The following is an 18,234-nucleotide window of genomic DNA, read 5'->3' as shown; positions in this document are numbered from 1 at the left end:
CATCCGGGGAACCCTGAACAGGGTCCCTCGGATGCCATTCGAGGCAAGAAACTTGACGTGAAATTGAGGAGTTCGATAACTTTTGCTCTAAAGAAACTCTAAAAAAGGTGAAAACCCCACATTTAAGGTCGGATCAAAAAGATTCTGCCGTAAACTAGAGCTGTGTGCCAGCTACACTGAATGCGGTTAAGGCACATGTCCGGACTGGATTACATCTAACAAATCAGAGGCACATTGTTTCAAACATAGAAAATGGATGCACTTCTACAAAACTTCTGGCAATACTAAAGTTTCTGGATGAGAGACCCACTCCGTGCTTCTGACAGTAGACATTTTTTAAGGCGCCGACTAAGTGACTGCAAGTTGAGGCACAGCCACCTAATAAACTGCAAGATGTCACTTTGTTCCCACCAGAAGTGCTTCGTCGTGCATATATTTGTTATCATTCGTAGAAGAAAGCAGCGCTGGACTTTAAGCAATAGAACGGGCTCTCGCGACGAATGTTGCTCGGCCCGGGCTAGAGCAAACCCCGCACTGCATTCAGGGGTCTGCCTGAAATGGTCGAGGATCGTTGGTTTCCCCACAAAGTCCACAGTGCCAGTTCCATATTGAGGAAGTCGGGCACCTCTACAAGTGGGTTGGGCTGGAGCCACTACACAAGCCGCACTCTAGGGTAACAACACTTGAGCCAGTTCTTGTTGCCATTTAGAAGCTATATCAGGTATTGCAAGAACTCATTTTTTGTTTATTTTTGAGAAGGGTTAAAGCCCCTCTACGCTGAAAGTAGCACAGAGTCTTTTGTACCTCGAGATTTTCTCTTTTCTCCTCCCTGCAAGCCTCTCCCCCATTCATTTGGCACTAGCACCTCCAAGGCTACCCTCCGCCAGGCACCGCGACAGGTGACTGCTGGCAAACCCTAGCGAGACAGGTGTTTTCTTCGCGATTTTGACTATCAGCTTTTGTGTTTTTGCTAGGACATAAGTTGCCAGTGTCCTTGATGTCTAGGCTACAGGGTATATCTTTCCATTGCTTCACGTCCGAAGCAGGCTCGGGGGTTTACTTGAGGCTACGACTGTCTGCTTGGATCATTCGGTTTGAGATCAAATGCTATGTTCCACTTTATAAACAATCATACAATAAAACTGAATGGTGAGACAGATCTTTCCTTTTCAGCAGACAGGGAAGCCATGGCGATAAGCGCACACACGCTTCTGTTATGGAATGCAAAATGAACTTACGAAGCAAACCGAGCAAAGTACACCATCATTTCGGTGTCGCCGACGCGCTCATTTCCAGAACAGTCGACAACAAAGATCACTGCTTGTTCCTTTTTGTTTCTGCCATTTCACACTGAAGAGACGGCAAGATAAACAAAACGTGAATGAGTGTTTGGTAAGCAAGCGCAAGTGATTTAGTAATGCAACATCATCTAAAAGGGAAACAACATGAGCACTACTAATAAAAAAAGCTTCAATGGGCGGCTGGAAAGTAACATGTAAGCGTATGCACGCTGCCGGAAAGTGCGAGGCCCTGACACAGTAGGGCACAAATGGCGGGTGGAAGTGGCGAAGTGAAATCGGGCGTACGCTCGACCAATCGGTGATAATGGCGTCACAGGATCAATTAATGTCACTACTTTTCAGTATAAAAGGGCTTTATAAAGGGTCCATCGTGTCCTCTCTCCATGAGGCGCTAAAAATGGTGCCCACGAGAAAATCTGGGAATGGTGTACCGGTACTCTAAACATTGCCGATTCAGTGGCTCAAAGTTGGGATGGGCTCGCGAAATGTTAGACAGAGATTACGAGAACAGGACACCAACCTTGTTCCAGGGGCCGGGCAGCCGTCCGTGCTTCTCCCGGAAAGCGTGCAGCGCCTGGAACCCTAGGTGGAACTGTGCCGGGCGCTCCATCTTGCCGAAGTCCGACATGACAAACTCCGGAGCTTCCAGGGACACCTTCAGGGGTTTCTGCAACGAATGTGTGCATCTCCAACTTGTTTGTGACGCTACTCCATGTTGAACCGGACATTAGACACTGAGGAACTCTAGCATTGGTCTTTTTGCTACCCAATTCAACGAAGTTTCAGTTCACAGTTTCATTTCAATTCATACGGGCAAAAATCTTGTTTTCTATTTTAGAGCTCAGCTCTTAGGCGCACGTTTCCGCCTTGAGCGGCGCCGCCGTAACTGCGCGGTGAATTATGGCCAACGTCCCATAATGCGCGCGTTGCATTGTAGGACGTTTTCCATAATACACCGTGCTGGAGGGAGGAGGAGGGGAGGGGGGAGGAGGAGGGGAAAATAACAAGATTCCACTGTAGTAGGAAACGTTGAGATTCAGATAACGCGAATGCAACATGGGACGCAAGTTAGCTCCATCGTAACAATGTCTTTATCAGACACCTGCTCCATTCAATGTTTCCACCATGCCCCATAACGCATCTTTAGGACAACCAAAAGTGCAACTTAGAATGCAACTCGCTTTCATTATTGTATATATTCTTCAAAGATTTAACTGCACATGATTGACGTCGAGAACTAAACAATTCAAGCCCTCGGGGGCTTCACTCCCTCAACATTGTGTCAACAAGCTGCATACAAAGGTTAGCATCAGTACACCAATTCCACATCACCACAAGCAATTACAAAGTACGAGAAGTTGTAGTACTCAACGCACGAACAGAAACCGAATACATAGTGCGTCGACAAACGAAGGGCCGGAAAAGGTCACTCACAAACTTGATGTCTTTGGGCATCTTGACCTGGGTGGCCACTCCACCCCTGACATAATCCGAAAAGTTGGACGTGTCCCCAACGCTGAATGTGTAGGGTCCTGCAACACACCGGCCAGAAAATGCCATCCGCAATGCCATGTCTTTTTCCTCTCATTTTTTTTTTTTCACCCATTGCACTATACATTTACAAAAGCATTGCATAACCCTGGTATTGGCTACAAGAAGTATTTTGCGAGACCACTGAGACCTTCACATAAGTTTTCTGAATAGTCCGCTCTAAGTAGCAGATGCTCAGATTATGTATTATCACCACCAGGAAAAATCTTATTACAGGCCTATTTACAGTTGCGATACGAATTTCATCAAACATGCCAGACACTCCACCCTCAGTGCAAGTCTTCTTCTAGTAACATTACGGGTCCCGCAAACACGCCCGGCTGAAGCACAACAAAAGGCAACGGGCACGTGCCGGGGTTGGGAGCTTTTAGCATCAACTAGTGTCTGACCTTAGCACATTCAGCGAAGGACAGACGAGTGATTTAGACCACCTAAGGATTACTTCGATGCGCAACAGAAATTTCAGCTTTGTACGCGCAACGAGTTTCTATCACGCGGCAAGTTAAGAGGAAGCGTCTCACCAAGAACCTTGACCTTCATGGGCTGACATCCGTTGATCTCGGACATGCCGTGCACCTCTGAGAAGGTGACATAGTCCCCGTCCTCGAACCCATGCCGCGTCTCCTCCAGGCAAGCCACCACGGCTTCCTTGTCCTGCACCGCCCCAAGTCACGTGTTGATGCCCGTAGACTTTTTTTCGTCCGAATCATCAAAACCAATAGAAAAGTTGCGATTTTCAGCGGAAAATCTCTAAAACGACGACGACATTATTTTTTCTTGGATATATATTTTTTTTCTTCGCTTTTCGATTACGTGCGACAGCTGCGTCAAGGAATCTTGCGCACCAGTCCAGGCGTACAAGAGACCCTTTTGTACATTTCCATGAGAATCGGAAGTATTGTAAAATCCCGTAAGGGTGCCCACCCGAAATGAAGAGATAAATGGTGAAAAACACGAGTTGGGCTACCTTTGGGGACGAGACAGCAAAACTATTAATGATAAACACAGGGGCTCCCACTACACGCCATGCGATACGGGAACCGATACCGCAGACCGTGGCCACTGCAAACTGAACGCGATGAGCACGCGGGAATTCGCGTCCTCGAACCAGGCAATACGGTCAAAAGAGAAAGGCTGAAACAGGGACCAACAACTTGCCTTGCTGATTGAGGCGACCATTGCAGACACAGGCTGCTCTCCGTTCGTGTCCACCACACGGAAGCTCTTGCCAAAGTCGCAGAAGATCTGGCTGCAAGTTACGAGCAGAGTGAGCTTCCCACCAAAGCGATCAAACTTCCTAGGGCCCGAAAGGCTTATAACTAGGGTTCCGCGTTTTCGGTTTCTATTTTTTCAAAATTCGGCATACTTTTTTCGGTGTTTATTTTAAAATTAAATTTTCGTTTTTTTTCGGCGTATATTTATGCCCACCAAAATTTATCGGCTTTTTTCGGTGTATATAAAATAAACACCAACGGACACCGGATCAGATTATCCTTGTAGCTCTGATATTTTTTTATCACTTAAATAATAGCGGCACAGATATATTGAAAAAGAAATGGACACTTTATTTGGCAAATGTGTGCAACTGTAAAGAATCAATAAGGAAAAAACAGAAGTAAAAACAAGTCAGATATGAAGCCTATGCCCAAAAAAACATGGAACTTCACCTTCTGTATATCAGTATTACGTGATCTTATTACAGTACACACGCATATATTTTCCCAGATTCTCTTCGTTGATCCGCACCCTTTCTTTCCTGTTAATATGACCCTGAGCTTCGAGAATGCCCTCTCAACGCTAACACTGGACACTGGCGGGCTGAGGAGATGAAGCGCTGCCTGAGTCAAAATCGGCCAATCAACCAATTGTGACCGCCAAAAGAGACACGGTACGACGTTTTGAAGCACAACACAACATGCAGAGCTTGCATCAAGTCAGTCTTCCTTTCAACGAGTTTCAAAACACGCCCGTACATGGCGAAGTCATGGGGCATTTCAGACTTTACGTTCCGATCGATGATGCGCACAATAAACCAAAACGTCGTGATGGCATCCGTGTATCCCATACATTCGGAAAACATTTCGATAGACGCTGTCGTTCCACTTTTTCGCCACGGCTCTGCGGTAGGACTGGAAGGTGAAAGTGACCGTTTCCGGTTAAAAATTATTTTCAGAAAATAGACTCGACGTACTTTTATCGGTTTTTATCGATTTAAATCGAAAAAGCCGAACCTAAAAACTGACCTTTTTCGGTTAAAACCGAATTTCCGAAATTGAATTCGGCGTACTTTTATCGGTTTTTATCGGTTTAAACCGAAAACTCCGAACCCTACTTATAACCAATGGTTTCAATGCCTGCTATCAGTTTCAAGGCTCACAAAACATTCTATGGTAAAAGAATGTGAAAAACTGAAGACAAAAAACTGCAGACAGGCGTAAGTAGCCTGCGACCCCTCATCTTTTTTGCCAGACTTTTGCATACTTTGAACAATCCCACTGGACAAACTTTCTGGCCTTCTGCATATAAAAAAAGTGACTTTTCCAACTGTTTCATTGCTTGATAATGTAAAAAGACAAGAATAAAAAAAATAAACCCAAAAAACTAATATGGGATGGGCAATGCAGCTTTCCTAGCCCCACCTACCAAGAGAAACACCAAAACCACAGTGAAGAGTTTCAAAAGCCACATCCAGGGGTGGAACTCATGAAATGCATTTGGGAGCAGCCATGGGAGCAGCTGAAACCGCTGTTTTGGAGCAGGTTGGGAGCAGCTAAAACTACGTTCTGGAGCAGGCTAGGAGCAGCTCAGATCAGTTTTCATTGCACTTCAGCTTCTGTCTTAGACGAGCACAGGAGCAATTTCAATTGTGCTTAGCAGCGATGAACATGAGTGGTTAGGGACCTAGGTAATGGGATAACAGTGTAACAGATGCCAAAACTTGAAACTTTGTAAGCCTTAATGAGAATCAAAAAGCAAGTACCATATGTTTCTGAAGACGGTGTCCTTGATATTTTCTGAGTGGCTTTCAGCTGCTCAAAATGCAAATCAGCACTGCTTATCGCACAACCCACACGTGCTCGACATAGTAGTTATATGTGCGAACCACATGACGTGCGTAAGCAACGGACGTGCAGTAGCGTGGGGGAACAGGGCAACAAATTTCGAGTTTATCCTATTGTGCAACTCAATATCGAAGCAGCAGACTACAATTAACGGAGTTATCGTATTCAAAGCGATTAGCGGGAGCAAGGTTGAAGTACGCCGAGCAGATCTACCGCTCTCGTGACAGCAGCTGGCAGGCAAGGTTTCGGATCGGACCGCGTTTCAGTTCTATCAAATCGCAATTATCTTGCGGGAATGCGGTTTCAACTTCTAACGATGAAGTACTAAAAGGAGTATTTTGCTCATTTGGTTTCGATTGGCTGACGTCCGGATCCCGGGCTGCAGAGCCTCAGGCAATCTGACGCTTAAAGTCTCGACCTCACCTCGGTCGACTTGCTTAACAGCTTATGGTTGAAGAATAACAGTCCAGTCGCAGGTGTAGCGATTCGAATCCGATCCCCGAGTTTTTTCGCGCGCTTCCGACTCGGGATACACAGGGAGAATAAACAGAACAAAGGATTGCAAGGCCGACCAAGCTAAACGGGCTAATTGATGCCAATCGAGTCGATAGGAACCGAAACCAAGACAAAATACTTTTTTGTTTTTGGCGCACGTTGTGCGATTTGGTGCATAATGGCGCAAGGTATTGGCTGTGGCGCAGTTTCCGTGAAATGGCGCAGGATGGCGCAGACAAATGCGTCTGGCGCAAAATGGCGCAAATGGCGCAGCCGTTCCACCCCTGCACATCAGCCTCAAATGCACTTTAGCCTTCCTAGCCCTACCTACCAGCGAGAACGCCGGATGCAGAGAAAGGCAAAAGAATGAAACAGACTCGTGCATAACAAACACAGTCTCACCCGACAAGACCACGGGTTTCGGCCACAACAAGGGCAATGTCCTCCGAGTGCGTGAAGTCACTGATCCGAAGCTGCTCGGACAATGGAACGTCTGTCAACACCACCACCTGGTAGGGAAAGGCAAACGACGACCAAACATGTAACCGTGCCATTTCTAGCAGCCATTGTCAACCACACAGTCACACAATAACTAGAATCTGCAAATGCATTCGCCTCGCAGGCCGGCATACAACATATTTTTGCCCGAAGGATCGTAACGGTACATCCTGCCACCCAGTTGTGCCAGTGTGAAGTACACTCAGCATCTGGCCTTCACCCAGAACAACCAACTACAGATGGGCACTGAAGTGTGCTGACACAAAACTCCTCTTTTGCAGAAACAAGAAATTTAGGAGCCCAAAAACTCAATTTTGACAACACGGCAGAAATCCGATATGCCGATTACACTGCCTCTTTTGGGACACACAAGTCGTAAATGTTAAGCTTACTGCGTGAGCAAAGGAAGAAGACTTCAGCCACACCAAAAGTTTGTAGACTAGTTATAGGTAATGGGATGACGGTGATCGGAGAGATGACTGCACTCACCCGAAAGCGACCCAGGTACTCCTCGGTGAGAGGCCCCGTGTAGGCAGTCACAGACACGTAAGTGTTTAGTTCCGCCAGAGCAGAGACGCAAGCCTCTGCCCTGTTCTTGCCCAGGCATCCTTCATTCAGGTAAAACTGCGTACACATGATACAATGGTTCAGTACGACACTGGAAAAGTTTTCAATACTTGTATGAAAAGGAAATGGGAGGGGGGGGGGGGGGGGGGGGGGGTGCAAAGCAGCCACTGATTAGAGCCCGCATTATGGATACCGTGAAAGAAATGTTCCTTTTGAAAAAAACACTGGATATGCTCACGGCCCTTAACAATTTGCACGCCAGGGAGAAAATCAAAAGCCAGTGGTTGCTCAAAGGCGTTCAATGTGGCCAGAAACGCCAAAGGGACCATAAAACGGAAGCTGACAGTGATCCGTTTCTCCCTCCTACTATTATGTTGGATTAACGTGAACGTCCAGAGGTGCCGACAGTGGCTATTAGCACGGCGGTTTCACTTGCCTCGTTCGCTACTTCAGACGCACACCACTGCAATTGTCGCACACCTGTTCAGAATCGAACGAGCTAAAAAGCAAGACACCGGCACGACAAAAAAACCTGACATGTTGCAAGACGTGTTGGAACAACGAGCAGGCACCGGCCAAGCGCTACATTATTTGTCGCTGTCGTCTCGAGCTTAACCCGACGAATTCTCCACTGCCAGGAGGCAATCTCACCATTGTTGGTTATGCTACGGAGGCTTTGTCACTAGGGCGTCGTAGAAAATCGATCTCGCACTTCAATAACAGCACCCAACAAGGATAAAGCATGCTAAAAGGTGCCGGCAGACTATCGAGCAACATTATCGGAATACAGAACCTATACCACCCGACGCACCACACTACAATACAGTTAGCATGAACAAGAAATTAGCACTTTTCTGCTTTTACTAAGATGGGACATTGCCGAGCACCACAATTCGCCACTTAGGTTGAATGAGGTCTTTCCGTCACAGCAGTAGGATAGCCCGTCAATTAATAAATAAAACCAAATAAAAGAAAAGCGATCGCTTGTTTGCAAACAGGGTCTCACCGCATACATGTGACCATTTATTTTCGGGGGGAAACCCAGATTTGGGTACGCTATACTGGAACAGGAGATGACGAGCGACAAGATGAACACGGGACGCCCAGAGCACCAAGGCAGCACTGATACCAACTTTAAGATCCCGCTTCCGCCATCTACCCACCTGCGAGGAGAGGTCTGCCAGAGTGCAGGCGCCGTCGTCATGCACCGTCACTGACTTGACGCCGCTCAAGATGACGTTCTTGGCAATCTCCACGCCCAGGCCTTGCATGCCCGAGATGAGCACGTCCGAGGTGGCCATCCGGCGCATCGCCTCGTGCCCAAGCACATACCTGGAACGGCCCCAAATGCGGATTACAGAAGAGGCTTCCGCCATTCTCCGATTCAACCGTTCAGGAAGCTTTCGCAGATTGTTTTCGTGCTCCAATAATAATGCAATGCAAGCACAAAGTTGCTGGTGGAGTATGAGTATTATAATCGTGGTTTTCAAAATGATCCCACCAAAGGGCCATCTGCAACGATGTGCAGAACTGAAAAGGCATCCGTGATGAGCATATTCCGCCGACAAGTTACTGCCCGTTTGCACTGAACTGCCAGCTTGCACTATCCACGATACAGTAGATTAATAGCAATGGACACACCCTCAGCATTCCGCAAAAAAAACCCTCTTGTTGTACTTCTAAATTCCTAGCCTCCTCATTCATGACGTGCATAGACTGCTGACAAGTTGCCACCTGTTTGGGTGGGCTGGACTGCCAGCGTTGACTATCTACGATGCAGCGGAAGAATGTCGACATTGGGTGCACCCTTAGTCTATCGCAGGAAGACCCTCTTAAAGTGCCACATTCCTGGCGTTCTCATGTTTATGCTGTAGTTCACAAGTGCTGCAGGACTTGCTTTAAGCAATTTTGAGAACCCTTAACATCTACAACAATAGCATGTCATACTCACTTTTGGTTCTTAATTTCTAGGCTAGGTGGCGCGAACTACTGCCCGTTGTAAAGGGTACAGCCGTTAGCGTCCATCGATCCAGAGCCGAGACTCCTTAGATGTCACAAGCCCCATTTAACCACAGAATATTCGGTACAACTTGCAAGGCTCGACAAATGGAAAAAAAAAAAAAAAAAAACGGGAGACAAAAAGTTTGTAGGTTACTTAATTAGGGAAAAAAAGACATCAATCTTTAAAATGAACTATATTTTCGAAATCGCCATCTTTTACTCTTTCCGGTATGCTATTTAGTATCGAGACACTCAAAATAGTTATTGTGAAATCTGCCTATGAAAATGATGCCAAAACCAAGTTTCGAATATACCCATGCTTTAAATAGCGGGCTGTCTAAAAATGAACTATGCCAAGCATTTGTTTCATGCTGCTGCTGTGCAAGAGCTGGAACGACCTTCCAAAGCATTCATTTGACACCATGAAACTGTAATCAGTTGGGAACAGTTTACAGCCCAAAGAGGGAACCCCTGCATTCCATGACGTCACTCTTTCAATGTGGCCAGTAGAGCTTTTCCCTTTGAAAAACACGATGAGGACCAAAACCGTACATTTTATAACTCCGCAAAAAAAAAGTTATTTTGCCCATATATTTGGGTCACTATTTCGGCGATGTTTGTTGGAGTGTTTAGCAAGTTTTTAGGCAAATCAGGGACTATGAAGAAAATGCTGGAGTACCCCTTTAAGGCAGGGTGCAACTGGACACATGACACAACTATCTTCATCCACACATCAACAAATCAAAGGAACTTCTTTCCAAACTCACAGCTGTCTAGAGTAGAGGCCCTCATCGATGTCGCCGGCATTTTGTGCTGCGGAGCCATTCTGGGCCATGTCACCCTGCAAAAGAAATAAAGGACTGAGAATCAGCAGTGCACAAGCAATGTCAAGTTGCAGCAAAGAGAAACGGCAAAACCTCTACTGCGCCCAGTACCTAAGAAATAGCTCGCTACACAATTATTCATTACATTATGCTTGAATGCAGAATACGAAAAAAAAAAATGTGCAGACAGCAAGGTAAAAAGTTGAATTTGGCAAACCGCTAAGAAACAGTTGTTTCACTCGACTACAATGTTTTTTCTTTCTTTCAAAATACAGCCACTCCCGTAAAAACACGACATCAATGAAAAAAAAAAATGCTAACTACCTAATGTGCAACGAAGTAGCCGTTAAAATATGCTACGCAAAGAAACAAAAAAAAAAAAATTTAATCGGTTTGGTGTTAGTTTAGGATTAGGTGACCTCGACCTCAAAGGCGTCGCAGAGAGAATATCTGAAAAATAGGGGAAAGCGCGCTGGGAATCGGGTGCGGGCACGACAGACAAGATAACCACCCTCGCGCTCCAGACGTCGAAGGCTAGAGTACAAAGGCGACCCAGACATTGCGGATAACTCACAAAGAGACAAGGAAGCTGGCCGTTCTCGGGCGAATCTAGATAGAAAAGGCACGGACGCCAGGCAAATTTCCGCCGAGTCATCGCCCGAAGTTGCTGATGCAAGAAACCCGCCGACCTTAAAAAAACTACGCTCGCGAAGAAATATACGAAAAAGTCGAACACACACACACACAAAACTGGAAGACCGCGGCCAAGGTAGGATTTGTTAAATACTGAAATAAATGAATTAAACGTCATGCGTGTTCCCAAAGGCTGACTGTTCGACACGCTTCTTGCTCGTCCTAATTTATTTCCTTTCACCCACATCGCGTCATGCAGCATGCAACGTACCGCGGCAGTGCCACTAAAAAGCGCCATCACCCCGATCTCTCGCCATTTCGAAACATACACCCTTCAAAACCAACCTGCCGAACCCATCGTCCCTTCATCGAACAACAACCACCGCAAAATTCACCACGGAAACGGCAGAGGCCGCAGGTAGAAACGCCAGTTTCGAATCCGGTGTAAGTTTCGTATTCACTGGTACAAAAATAAAATAAAAAATTAAGTAAAAATAAATAACGAATGAATGAACCGAGTACTACCCGGGCTTAAAAACGTCCTAAAACTACGACGGTTCGACGCGACCGCAGACGAACGCAACCATCAGACGATATCGTCGCACTCGTGCAAAGAGACACGTCATCAAGACCAAACAAACGAATGGAACACGCGAGCCACACACAATGTGAAACACTTGCGGATAAAAACATAAAAAAAAAACCAGCTCCACCCCCTTCCCCTCTCACGAGATAAGCCTAGCCCCGTCTGCCTACTCGGCTAACGGAAAAGTACAAAGGGGGAAAAACCCGCGAAGTCGGACATCCAATTCACCTGTAGCAACTCGCTGCGCAGCGAACCGCGGCCACAGACAGCCTTCGCCAGCGGGCGCGAAGTAGACGGAGCGATACATCCAGCGATACTGCGACCACAAGCGGTACCCATGGAAACGCGCCGATAAAAAACACTGCCCGCAACCCCTCCACTACCGCCGCCTCTACGAGAAACCAGCACCAGCTGATCCGACCCAGCCCGAAGAACCGTCAACAACGAAAAACTCGCAACTTACGTACCCGAGAAGGTCAAGCGCAAAAAAGGTTCCAAGTTCGACGCTGCGGCGTTGCAGCACAAGCGCGCGCACGGCCCTGCCGCGAGTGAACGCAACTTGGCAGTAAAAGTACGGTTCTAGAAAAACTAGGTCGTTCCTCTGCCGCAATAACACCGCGAGAGCGCACGCAGACAAAATGACCGCTCGGGTGAACTTTCTTGTTCCCCGCTTCGAGAAAACAAACAAACAAAAGCGGTACCGGTGTTGGAAACGCGCAGAAGAACGCCCTGCCCTTGCGACGAGTTCGGTGGTCGGTGCAGTCCCGAGAAGGAGTACGCGTGGCACACGCACGGCCGCCCGTTGGTGCGGGGGTCATCGCGCCTTGCGCTCTCTCGCCCACCGTTCGGCGGCCGTCGCAAAAAAGGAGGCACGCTGGAGCGTGCCCCCTCGAAGCTCCGAGCGGAACGGCTACGCTACGTCCCATGCCCTTCAAAAAAGAGGCTGGCTGACAACTCTTCAGACACGCCAAGTTCTCAACCAAAAGATTCGAAAGTCCCAACTGTCAAGTTCGCGATCTATTTTTTTTTTTTTTTCTTTCCGATTTTAGGAGCCTTTATTTAGCGTCCGATATGGCGCCCTTCTGCTTGGACGGTGAAAAGCTACCCAACAACATTTCTATAAAAAATAAAAATATTAGGTTTCACACGTCGATGACCGGGACCAAACACATCTTTCAACGGACCACATACTGGCTAAACAAAAGCTCTTCGCACTGCGTTGCGAAAAGCTCCAGGCCGATGAAAGAAGGCAACCTCTTAAAATTCATCCTGCTTCGTCGTCGACCAGTTTCAGACAGTCTCGGGTCAGCCAGGTATGAGTCAGTTCAGCTTGCTACGCGTACCGCAGGAACGGCAAAGTGGGCTCGCGGGGTGGGTGGGGGCAATCACGCGTCAGGTGAACCGCAACCGGCGGTTCTCGCGTCACTAAGCGCCGCAGGGTGATGACCTCACCAGACGCACGAGTGTCGCCGCCGCCATGAACCCAAACCCTTTAATTCGCGCCATTTTTTTTTTTTTTTTTACTAAATGGAAAGCGCCGAATAAACAAGGGCGAAGAAGGGGACAGAGACGAAGCGTCGCATTTATTTATGCGTTGAGGATACCGCTTAAAACTACACGCTATATTCGTAGTCACAACTTCTGCAAATACGACAAGCCGAAACTAAAAACCAACGAAAAAAAGTGATATAATATGTTTGTTGTTACTATGTATAAAGTGTTTCAGCTGGACCATTGCCACAATGGGGTCCATATCACAAGAGCGAATGACATTTTAGCGAACGGCGACATTTGAGCGAATGGTCGTTTTAGCGAATAACAGGGGCGCGCGTTAACCCATCCGTCGCGCTGCGCTTTACGCCGCTTCGCGGCGACAGTCTGCGGCAACTCATTACAAAAATATGAACTCACTTGGCCCACCCGAAAACGCCGCTTCGCGGCGTCCGACTATTCGCTAAAGTGTCATTCGATGAAACGTGGGCGTTCGCTAAAACGTCATTCGATCAAGTGAGTGCCTCCCGCCACAATGGTCCAGCTGAACTCGCTTTTCACACGAGTCCCCGATTTCGGTGATCAGATTTCCCACCTTCGTCAAAACATCAGAGTACATTCGACTTTTTTCATACTTCCGTCAGCTCTCCCGCGCACTCGGCCCTTGGACACAAGCAATCGGTCACCCTAGGCACAACCTTCGAACCCACTGGCCTAAAAAAGGCGTGACAGTGCGACAAGTCAAAAAGATAACAGCAGCGACAGTTCCCAAACGCAATCGCAAACCGACTTTCTTTTGCAACCTGGCCCGGTGGGCGAAACCGCTTCACCCACAGAACCCAGCTATTTTTAGCACCTTACTCCCCCGAAAGCACAAAAATGAAATGCGTGGCAAAATAAAGTAAATTGTTCAAAAAAAAAAAAGAAGCAGCAGAAAGAAAGGAAGACTTTGGATGGCTCACGATCCCGTATGCCCATAGTAACTCCCATAGTAACAACATGGAAGATGGACGGAACAGATCTCTTTCCCAAGAAACAGTACTGGAAACATAGGTAGTACACACGCGTTCGCTTTCTTCGTATATATATATAAAAAAAAAGCAAAGTATCTTTCTTTGTGTAAAAAAAAAAAAAAAAGCAAAATATCTTTCTTTGTGTAAAAAAAATGCAAAGTAAATATTAAAAAAAAACCGTTGAGGAACTCCCCCCCCCCCCCCCCCCCCAAAAAAAAAAAAAAAAATAGAGTGCAGGCGAGCTGGTGTAAGTTGAACATGATTGTAAACCTGACGTTGCCTCCTCCTTTACTACCTTCTGTTGTGTTCTCTTTTCTGCCCCAGTCTCAGATTTACAATCATGTTCATGTTTCAAAAGTAGCGCAAGGTGCGTCGATGCACGAGACACGTGCAGCCCTTGGGAAGATCATGGCGGTACACGGCAGCACTGAGCTAATTTCGGTGGCGCGCGGCACGTGCCTCGAGCATTTCTACACCAATGAATGGAGCCACTTTTCCCAGAATAGAGGGGCAGGTTGGACATTTACATGCATTTGAGAAGGGACGGAACAAACACGAAGTCTCGAAACTTTGTGTTTGTCCGTTCCTTCTCGTCCCAGTCTCGGGGTTTTAGTCAACTGTTTAACCACCACCAACCAGCTCGTTTGCGCCCTAACATTTTGTTCATTTACATGTACATTTTAAAAGACCACGGAAGTGACGCCTTGGCATCCGAATGGTGGAGGCAATGACTTTTTAAAACATTCATGTAAATGTACAACCGAGGTGCCCAGACCTTTCAACAATATCGCGCCAGGTCAGCGAGACTACGCGCGTGTAGCAGACGTCTAGTCGCGCCGACTTGCTGTTTCACGCCGCGATAAGGCGTCAAACTACCGGCCAGTCGGTGTTCACGCGATATTGTTAAAAAAAATTAAAAAAAAAATCTGGAGGCTATACCTACGTTCCCAACCTCCACGGGGATGCCTCGGTAATCCGACAAAAGGTCTATTACAAAACCAAGGTTAATCATAAAACGCGTCCTGTTATCTCCCGACGCGTGACACGGCAGGTTGTCCTTTGTACGAAATTTGTTCCCTTTACCAATCTCCGTCTATTTTCTTTGCCACCAACTTGCGCAACAGCGTCGGCTTTGCTAGCTTATGTAATACATCATATCCAGCTGTTGTGGCTGCTGACGGAGGTTCCGCGTCCCAGGCGTCCCAGCACCGAGAAGCCGTAGTTGGTAGTAACACTATTTCAAGCACTAGTCGTAAAAGAAAGTAAAATAAAGCAAGAACCAGGAGCAAATATATAAGTATAATCATGACAACCACGCTTTCGCAACGAAGTTGCGGTAAATCACCACATGACGAGGAAGCAGCAGGGGGGGATATAAACATATATAAAGTAGATTTTCCTACGCGTGGATGAGGGCGGATAGCAACGCAGATGAGAGGGCGTGGTTTACATCGATACCAAAAGATGGCGCTAGATGGCAGCCCATTCATTTTTACGTCACGCGCGCTCATTTTAGTATTTGTTGGCTCAACCGTTTACTTTAACAAAAAAAAAAAAAAAAAAAAAAAAAAAAAAAAACGGCGTGTCTAATTTCGCAAATATTTTACCTACGCGGCGCCTAAGGTTATCAGTGACTCAACGCAATAAAAAGAGGTTATAACATGTGTGAAATCAGCGGCTAAGCTGACAGAAACAGCACTAAAGACAACAGCACAGCTAACACCGGTTTAGCCCCGATTTCAGGTTTCGACCGCCTGCAGTTTCTGGTGTTCCACTGTTAAGGTAGCATCTGTTCATAGAAAAACAAAAACAATACCTAGCTCAAAATTCTGATGGCTTATGGAGTCCCGTGGCAATGGAGCGTGCTGAAATCGCCGAGACCTGATGCTAAAGGAGCGTTGGTATCAAGTTTCAAGTCGTATTCACCAACCCTTCCGCCCACATCGAAAAAACAAAACGACCTGTATAGCTATTGCTCCTGTAATTAAGAAGCAACAATTTAGTGTTAACCGATCTGAAGGGATTTGTAAGTAACCAAACGATAAAGTATATCAAGACGAAACGCGAGCACAAAGGCTCACAAAACCACGGACAAAACTGCGCGGACAGCTGGCGCCATCTGTGGAGCCGAAAAGTCAATCTAATCGCGATTTCTTGTTGCCATCCCCGGTTCATTGAAAAGAGGCTTTCTGCTACTCTCTTTGCTGGACAAATAAGAACGGTCTGGCCTTGATCTTCGTACATAAAAAAATTTCAGTTGTGGCACGGCGTAAAATTACATGTCTCTCCGCTTTGCGCACTACGCTATTTAGTTGGCTTAAACGCAAAACTTGCTCCGTTGGATACTTCATTTGACGAGGCTTAGGCCTACCCACATGGAAAGACAAAACAAAAGCACGCGCAATGCGCAGTAAACGCTCCCGCGGCCCAGAGGTTTTTCGCTGACATTGAGGGACACTTACAACAGTCTTCGCAGACTTGGAGTTGGTGGAATGAGCTTCACTCTTGCGCTTCTTGGCCGGCGGGCTTTTGGCGTGTTCAGAGACAGTGTCCGCTGCACAAGACATCTAAAAGTTTAGAATCCCGGCACATGAATACCGCATACGATAACTCCTTTTGACGAGTATGCTTCTCCCGGTAAGCTACACCTTCCTTCGCAGTAGCTATAACAGTCTTCCGACTGTTATAGCTCGAGTGCCGGCACGCCTCGACGCTTGCCTGCGCTGGAAGCACTGGGAAAAATGGCCGTCTTGAACAAAAGGAGCAAAAAAGGGCGCCTGCTGCATTTTCTTTGTCCCTGCTTTTTTTCACTTTCTTTCATAACCGAAAAAATATACTAGTAAACTTTGCAGTATATGCCTTAAAAAACTTTATAATTCTTTTATAGCAAACAATGATGGTCAAAAATAAGTATAAACATGTTATAAAAGTTTACTCAAAACGCTAAAACCCTGTCGGTCTTTATGTGAACCATTTACTCGTAACCATGACAACCGAATCGCGTTCTCGCAGAGGCCATTGTTGCTGTTGAATTTGCTGACGCGCTACCATGTGCTCGTCTCTTTCGTGAAGCTCAGGCGGTCCGATGATGTTAAAGCGAACTGTGCACCGCTGTGAGACCGTGTATCTTGACGTTTCTCTGTATGTCTTGCTTCCAAATTTGGTGCACTTTCTCATTACATTTACAATGTTTCAGAGAATTCGAGGGCAACCCAGACTTCGAGTTTGACTCCAAAATCTTCAAATATGCCATCGTGACGGCGCTGAGGAGGCTTTTCGGAGAGGTAAGTGCTGAAATTTCAGCGTGCCAGGATTACCTAGGTTACGATGACGACAACAAACTCAATTGGTATACGCGACTTTGCTCCTATTTGATGTAAATTAACGCGGCTGCTAGTTCTCCTGCATAATTTGTTGTACGGTATGTGACGCCTGCCCTCAAATAGATACCCGACTCCTCGCTCCACAGGTTGGAGCTTCGATCCAGGTAGATGTCTTGAGGTACCGGGAGCACGACAGGAGGGCATACCTTCGAACTTCAATCAAGTAAGACATTTTTTTTTTGCAAACATTTTCCGGATGCAATAGTTTTTGAACTATACCGGAGTACGTTCATCCTCACATCTGCCTGCTGCTTGGACTTCTTTCAGAAATTTGGTTAAAGTGTGGAGTTCTCTCACCCTGTGCACTTCGTACGACGGAAAGCCCTGTACCTTCCGGATATTCAAGGTCACTTTTATCATTACTTTTCTCGGCGCACGTTTTGTTTTAATAGTTCTGCGGCATTGTAACCAATGGCTTTTCTGTTCTCGATTCCAGGTATCCTGCAGTCTCGCAAGCCTTAGCGTGTGTAGTTCCCACTATGAACACAAACCTGTTCGACAAACCACGGATATTGATTAAACAGTGCCAGCTAATATTCCATGTAATGGCTCCTCCCTTCACCGAGGTATCCTTCACCGAGGTATGCGGAAAGCAAGTCATCTGCTTCTTGCCCGAAGTTCCAGCGACATCAGACTGACACCGACCGGATTGGCTTCGATTGAAGATAGTGGGGGAGACCTCAATGGACATGTTCCAAAATTTATTCTATCTCCACTCTAGGGTAAATGCTCTTTGCCTTGGTGTTCGAAAACCTATCCGCATCCAGCGTTGCTCTGTCTTGTCATGCGACATGAAACACAGGGGTAACTTGGATCCATTTGAGTAAGA

At 46.7% G+C, this 18,234-nt stretch overlaps 2 protein-coding genes across 22 annotated transcripts in view; one reads left to right on the top strand and one right to left on the bottom strand.

Annotated features, from left to right (window-relative positions):
• Positions 1–17,036, bottom strand: part of LOC8053613 (ubiquitin-like modifier-activating enzyme 1) — a 37,266-nt gene extending 20,230 nt beyond the window's left edge. For 5 of the 21 annotated variants that reach the window (XM_042291808.1, XM_029982350.3, XM_040503362.2 and 2 more), the window contains exons 1-9: positions 12,220–12,351; positions 10,243–10,316; positions 8,638–8,806; positions 7,397–7,531; positions 6,812–6,918; positions 4,011–4,101; positions 3,374–3,506; positions 2,736–2,833; positions 1,822–1,968 (exon numbers count right to left, since the gene is read on the bottom strand). In XM_042291808.1, coding sequence (XP_042147742.1) covers positions 1,822–1,968; positions 2,736–2,833; positions 3,374–3,506; positions 4,011–4,101; positions 6,812–6,918; positions 7,397–7,531; positions 8,638–8,806; positions 10,243–10,316; positions 12,220–12,336 — 1,071 coding nt within the window. In that variant the 5' untranslated portion in view covers positions 12,337–12,351. The other 16 variants (XM_042291811.1, XM_029982354.4, XM_040503369.2 and 13 more) reach the window with 12 other exon arrangements.
• Positions 17,037–17,070: 34 nt separating this feature from the next.
• On the top strand, positions 17,071–18,225 carry LOC115322034 (ribonuclease P protein subunit p14-like). The gene is made up of 5 exons (XM_029982358.4): positions 17,071–17,163; positions 17,219–17,306; positions 17,492–17,568; positions 17,673–17,751; positions 17,842–18,225. The coding sequence occupies exons 1-5, from the start codon at positions 17,108–17,110 to the stop codon at positions 17,923–17,925; spliced, it is 384 nt and encodes a 127-aa protein (XP_029838218.3). The 5' UTR covers positions 17,071–17,107; the 3' UTR covers positions 17,926–18,225.
• Positions 18,226–18,234: the final 9 nt, after the last annotated feature.

This window comes from Ixodes scapularis, unplaced genomic scaffold (assembly GCF_016920785.2).
Source record: "Ixodes scapularis isolate PalLabHiFi unplaced genomic scaffold, ASM1692078v2 PGA_scaffold2__306_contigs__length_199485367, whole genome shotgun sequence".
Taxonomy (NCBI): domain Eukaryota; kingdom Metazoa; phylum Arthropoda; class Arachnida; order Ixodida; family Ixodidae; genus Ixodes; species Ixodes scapularis.
This window is presented reverse-complemented; position numbering and strand designations above follow the sequence as displayed.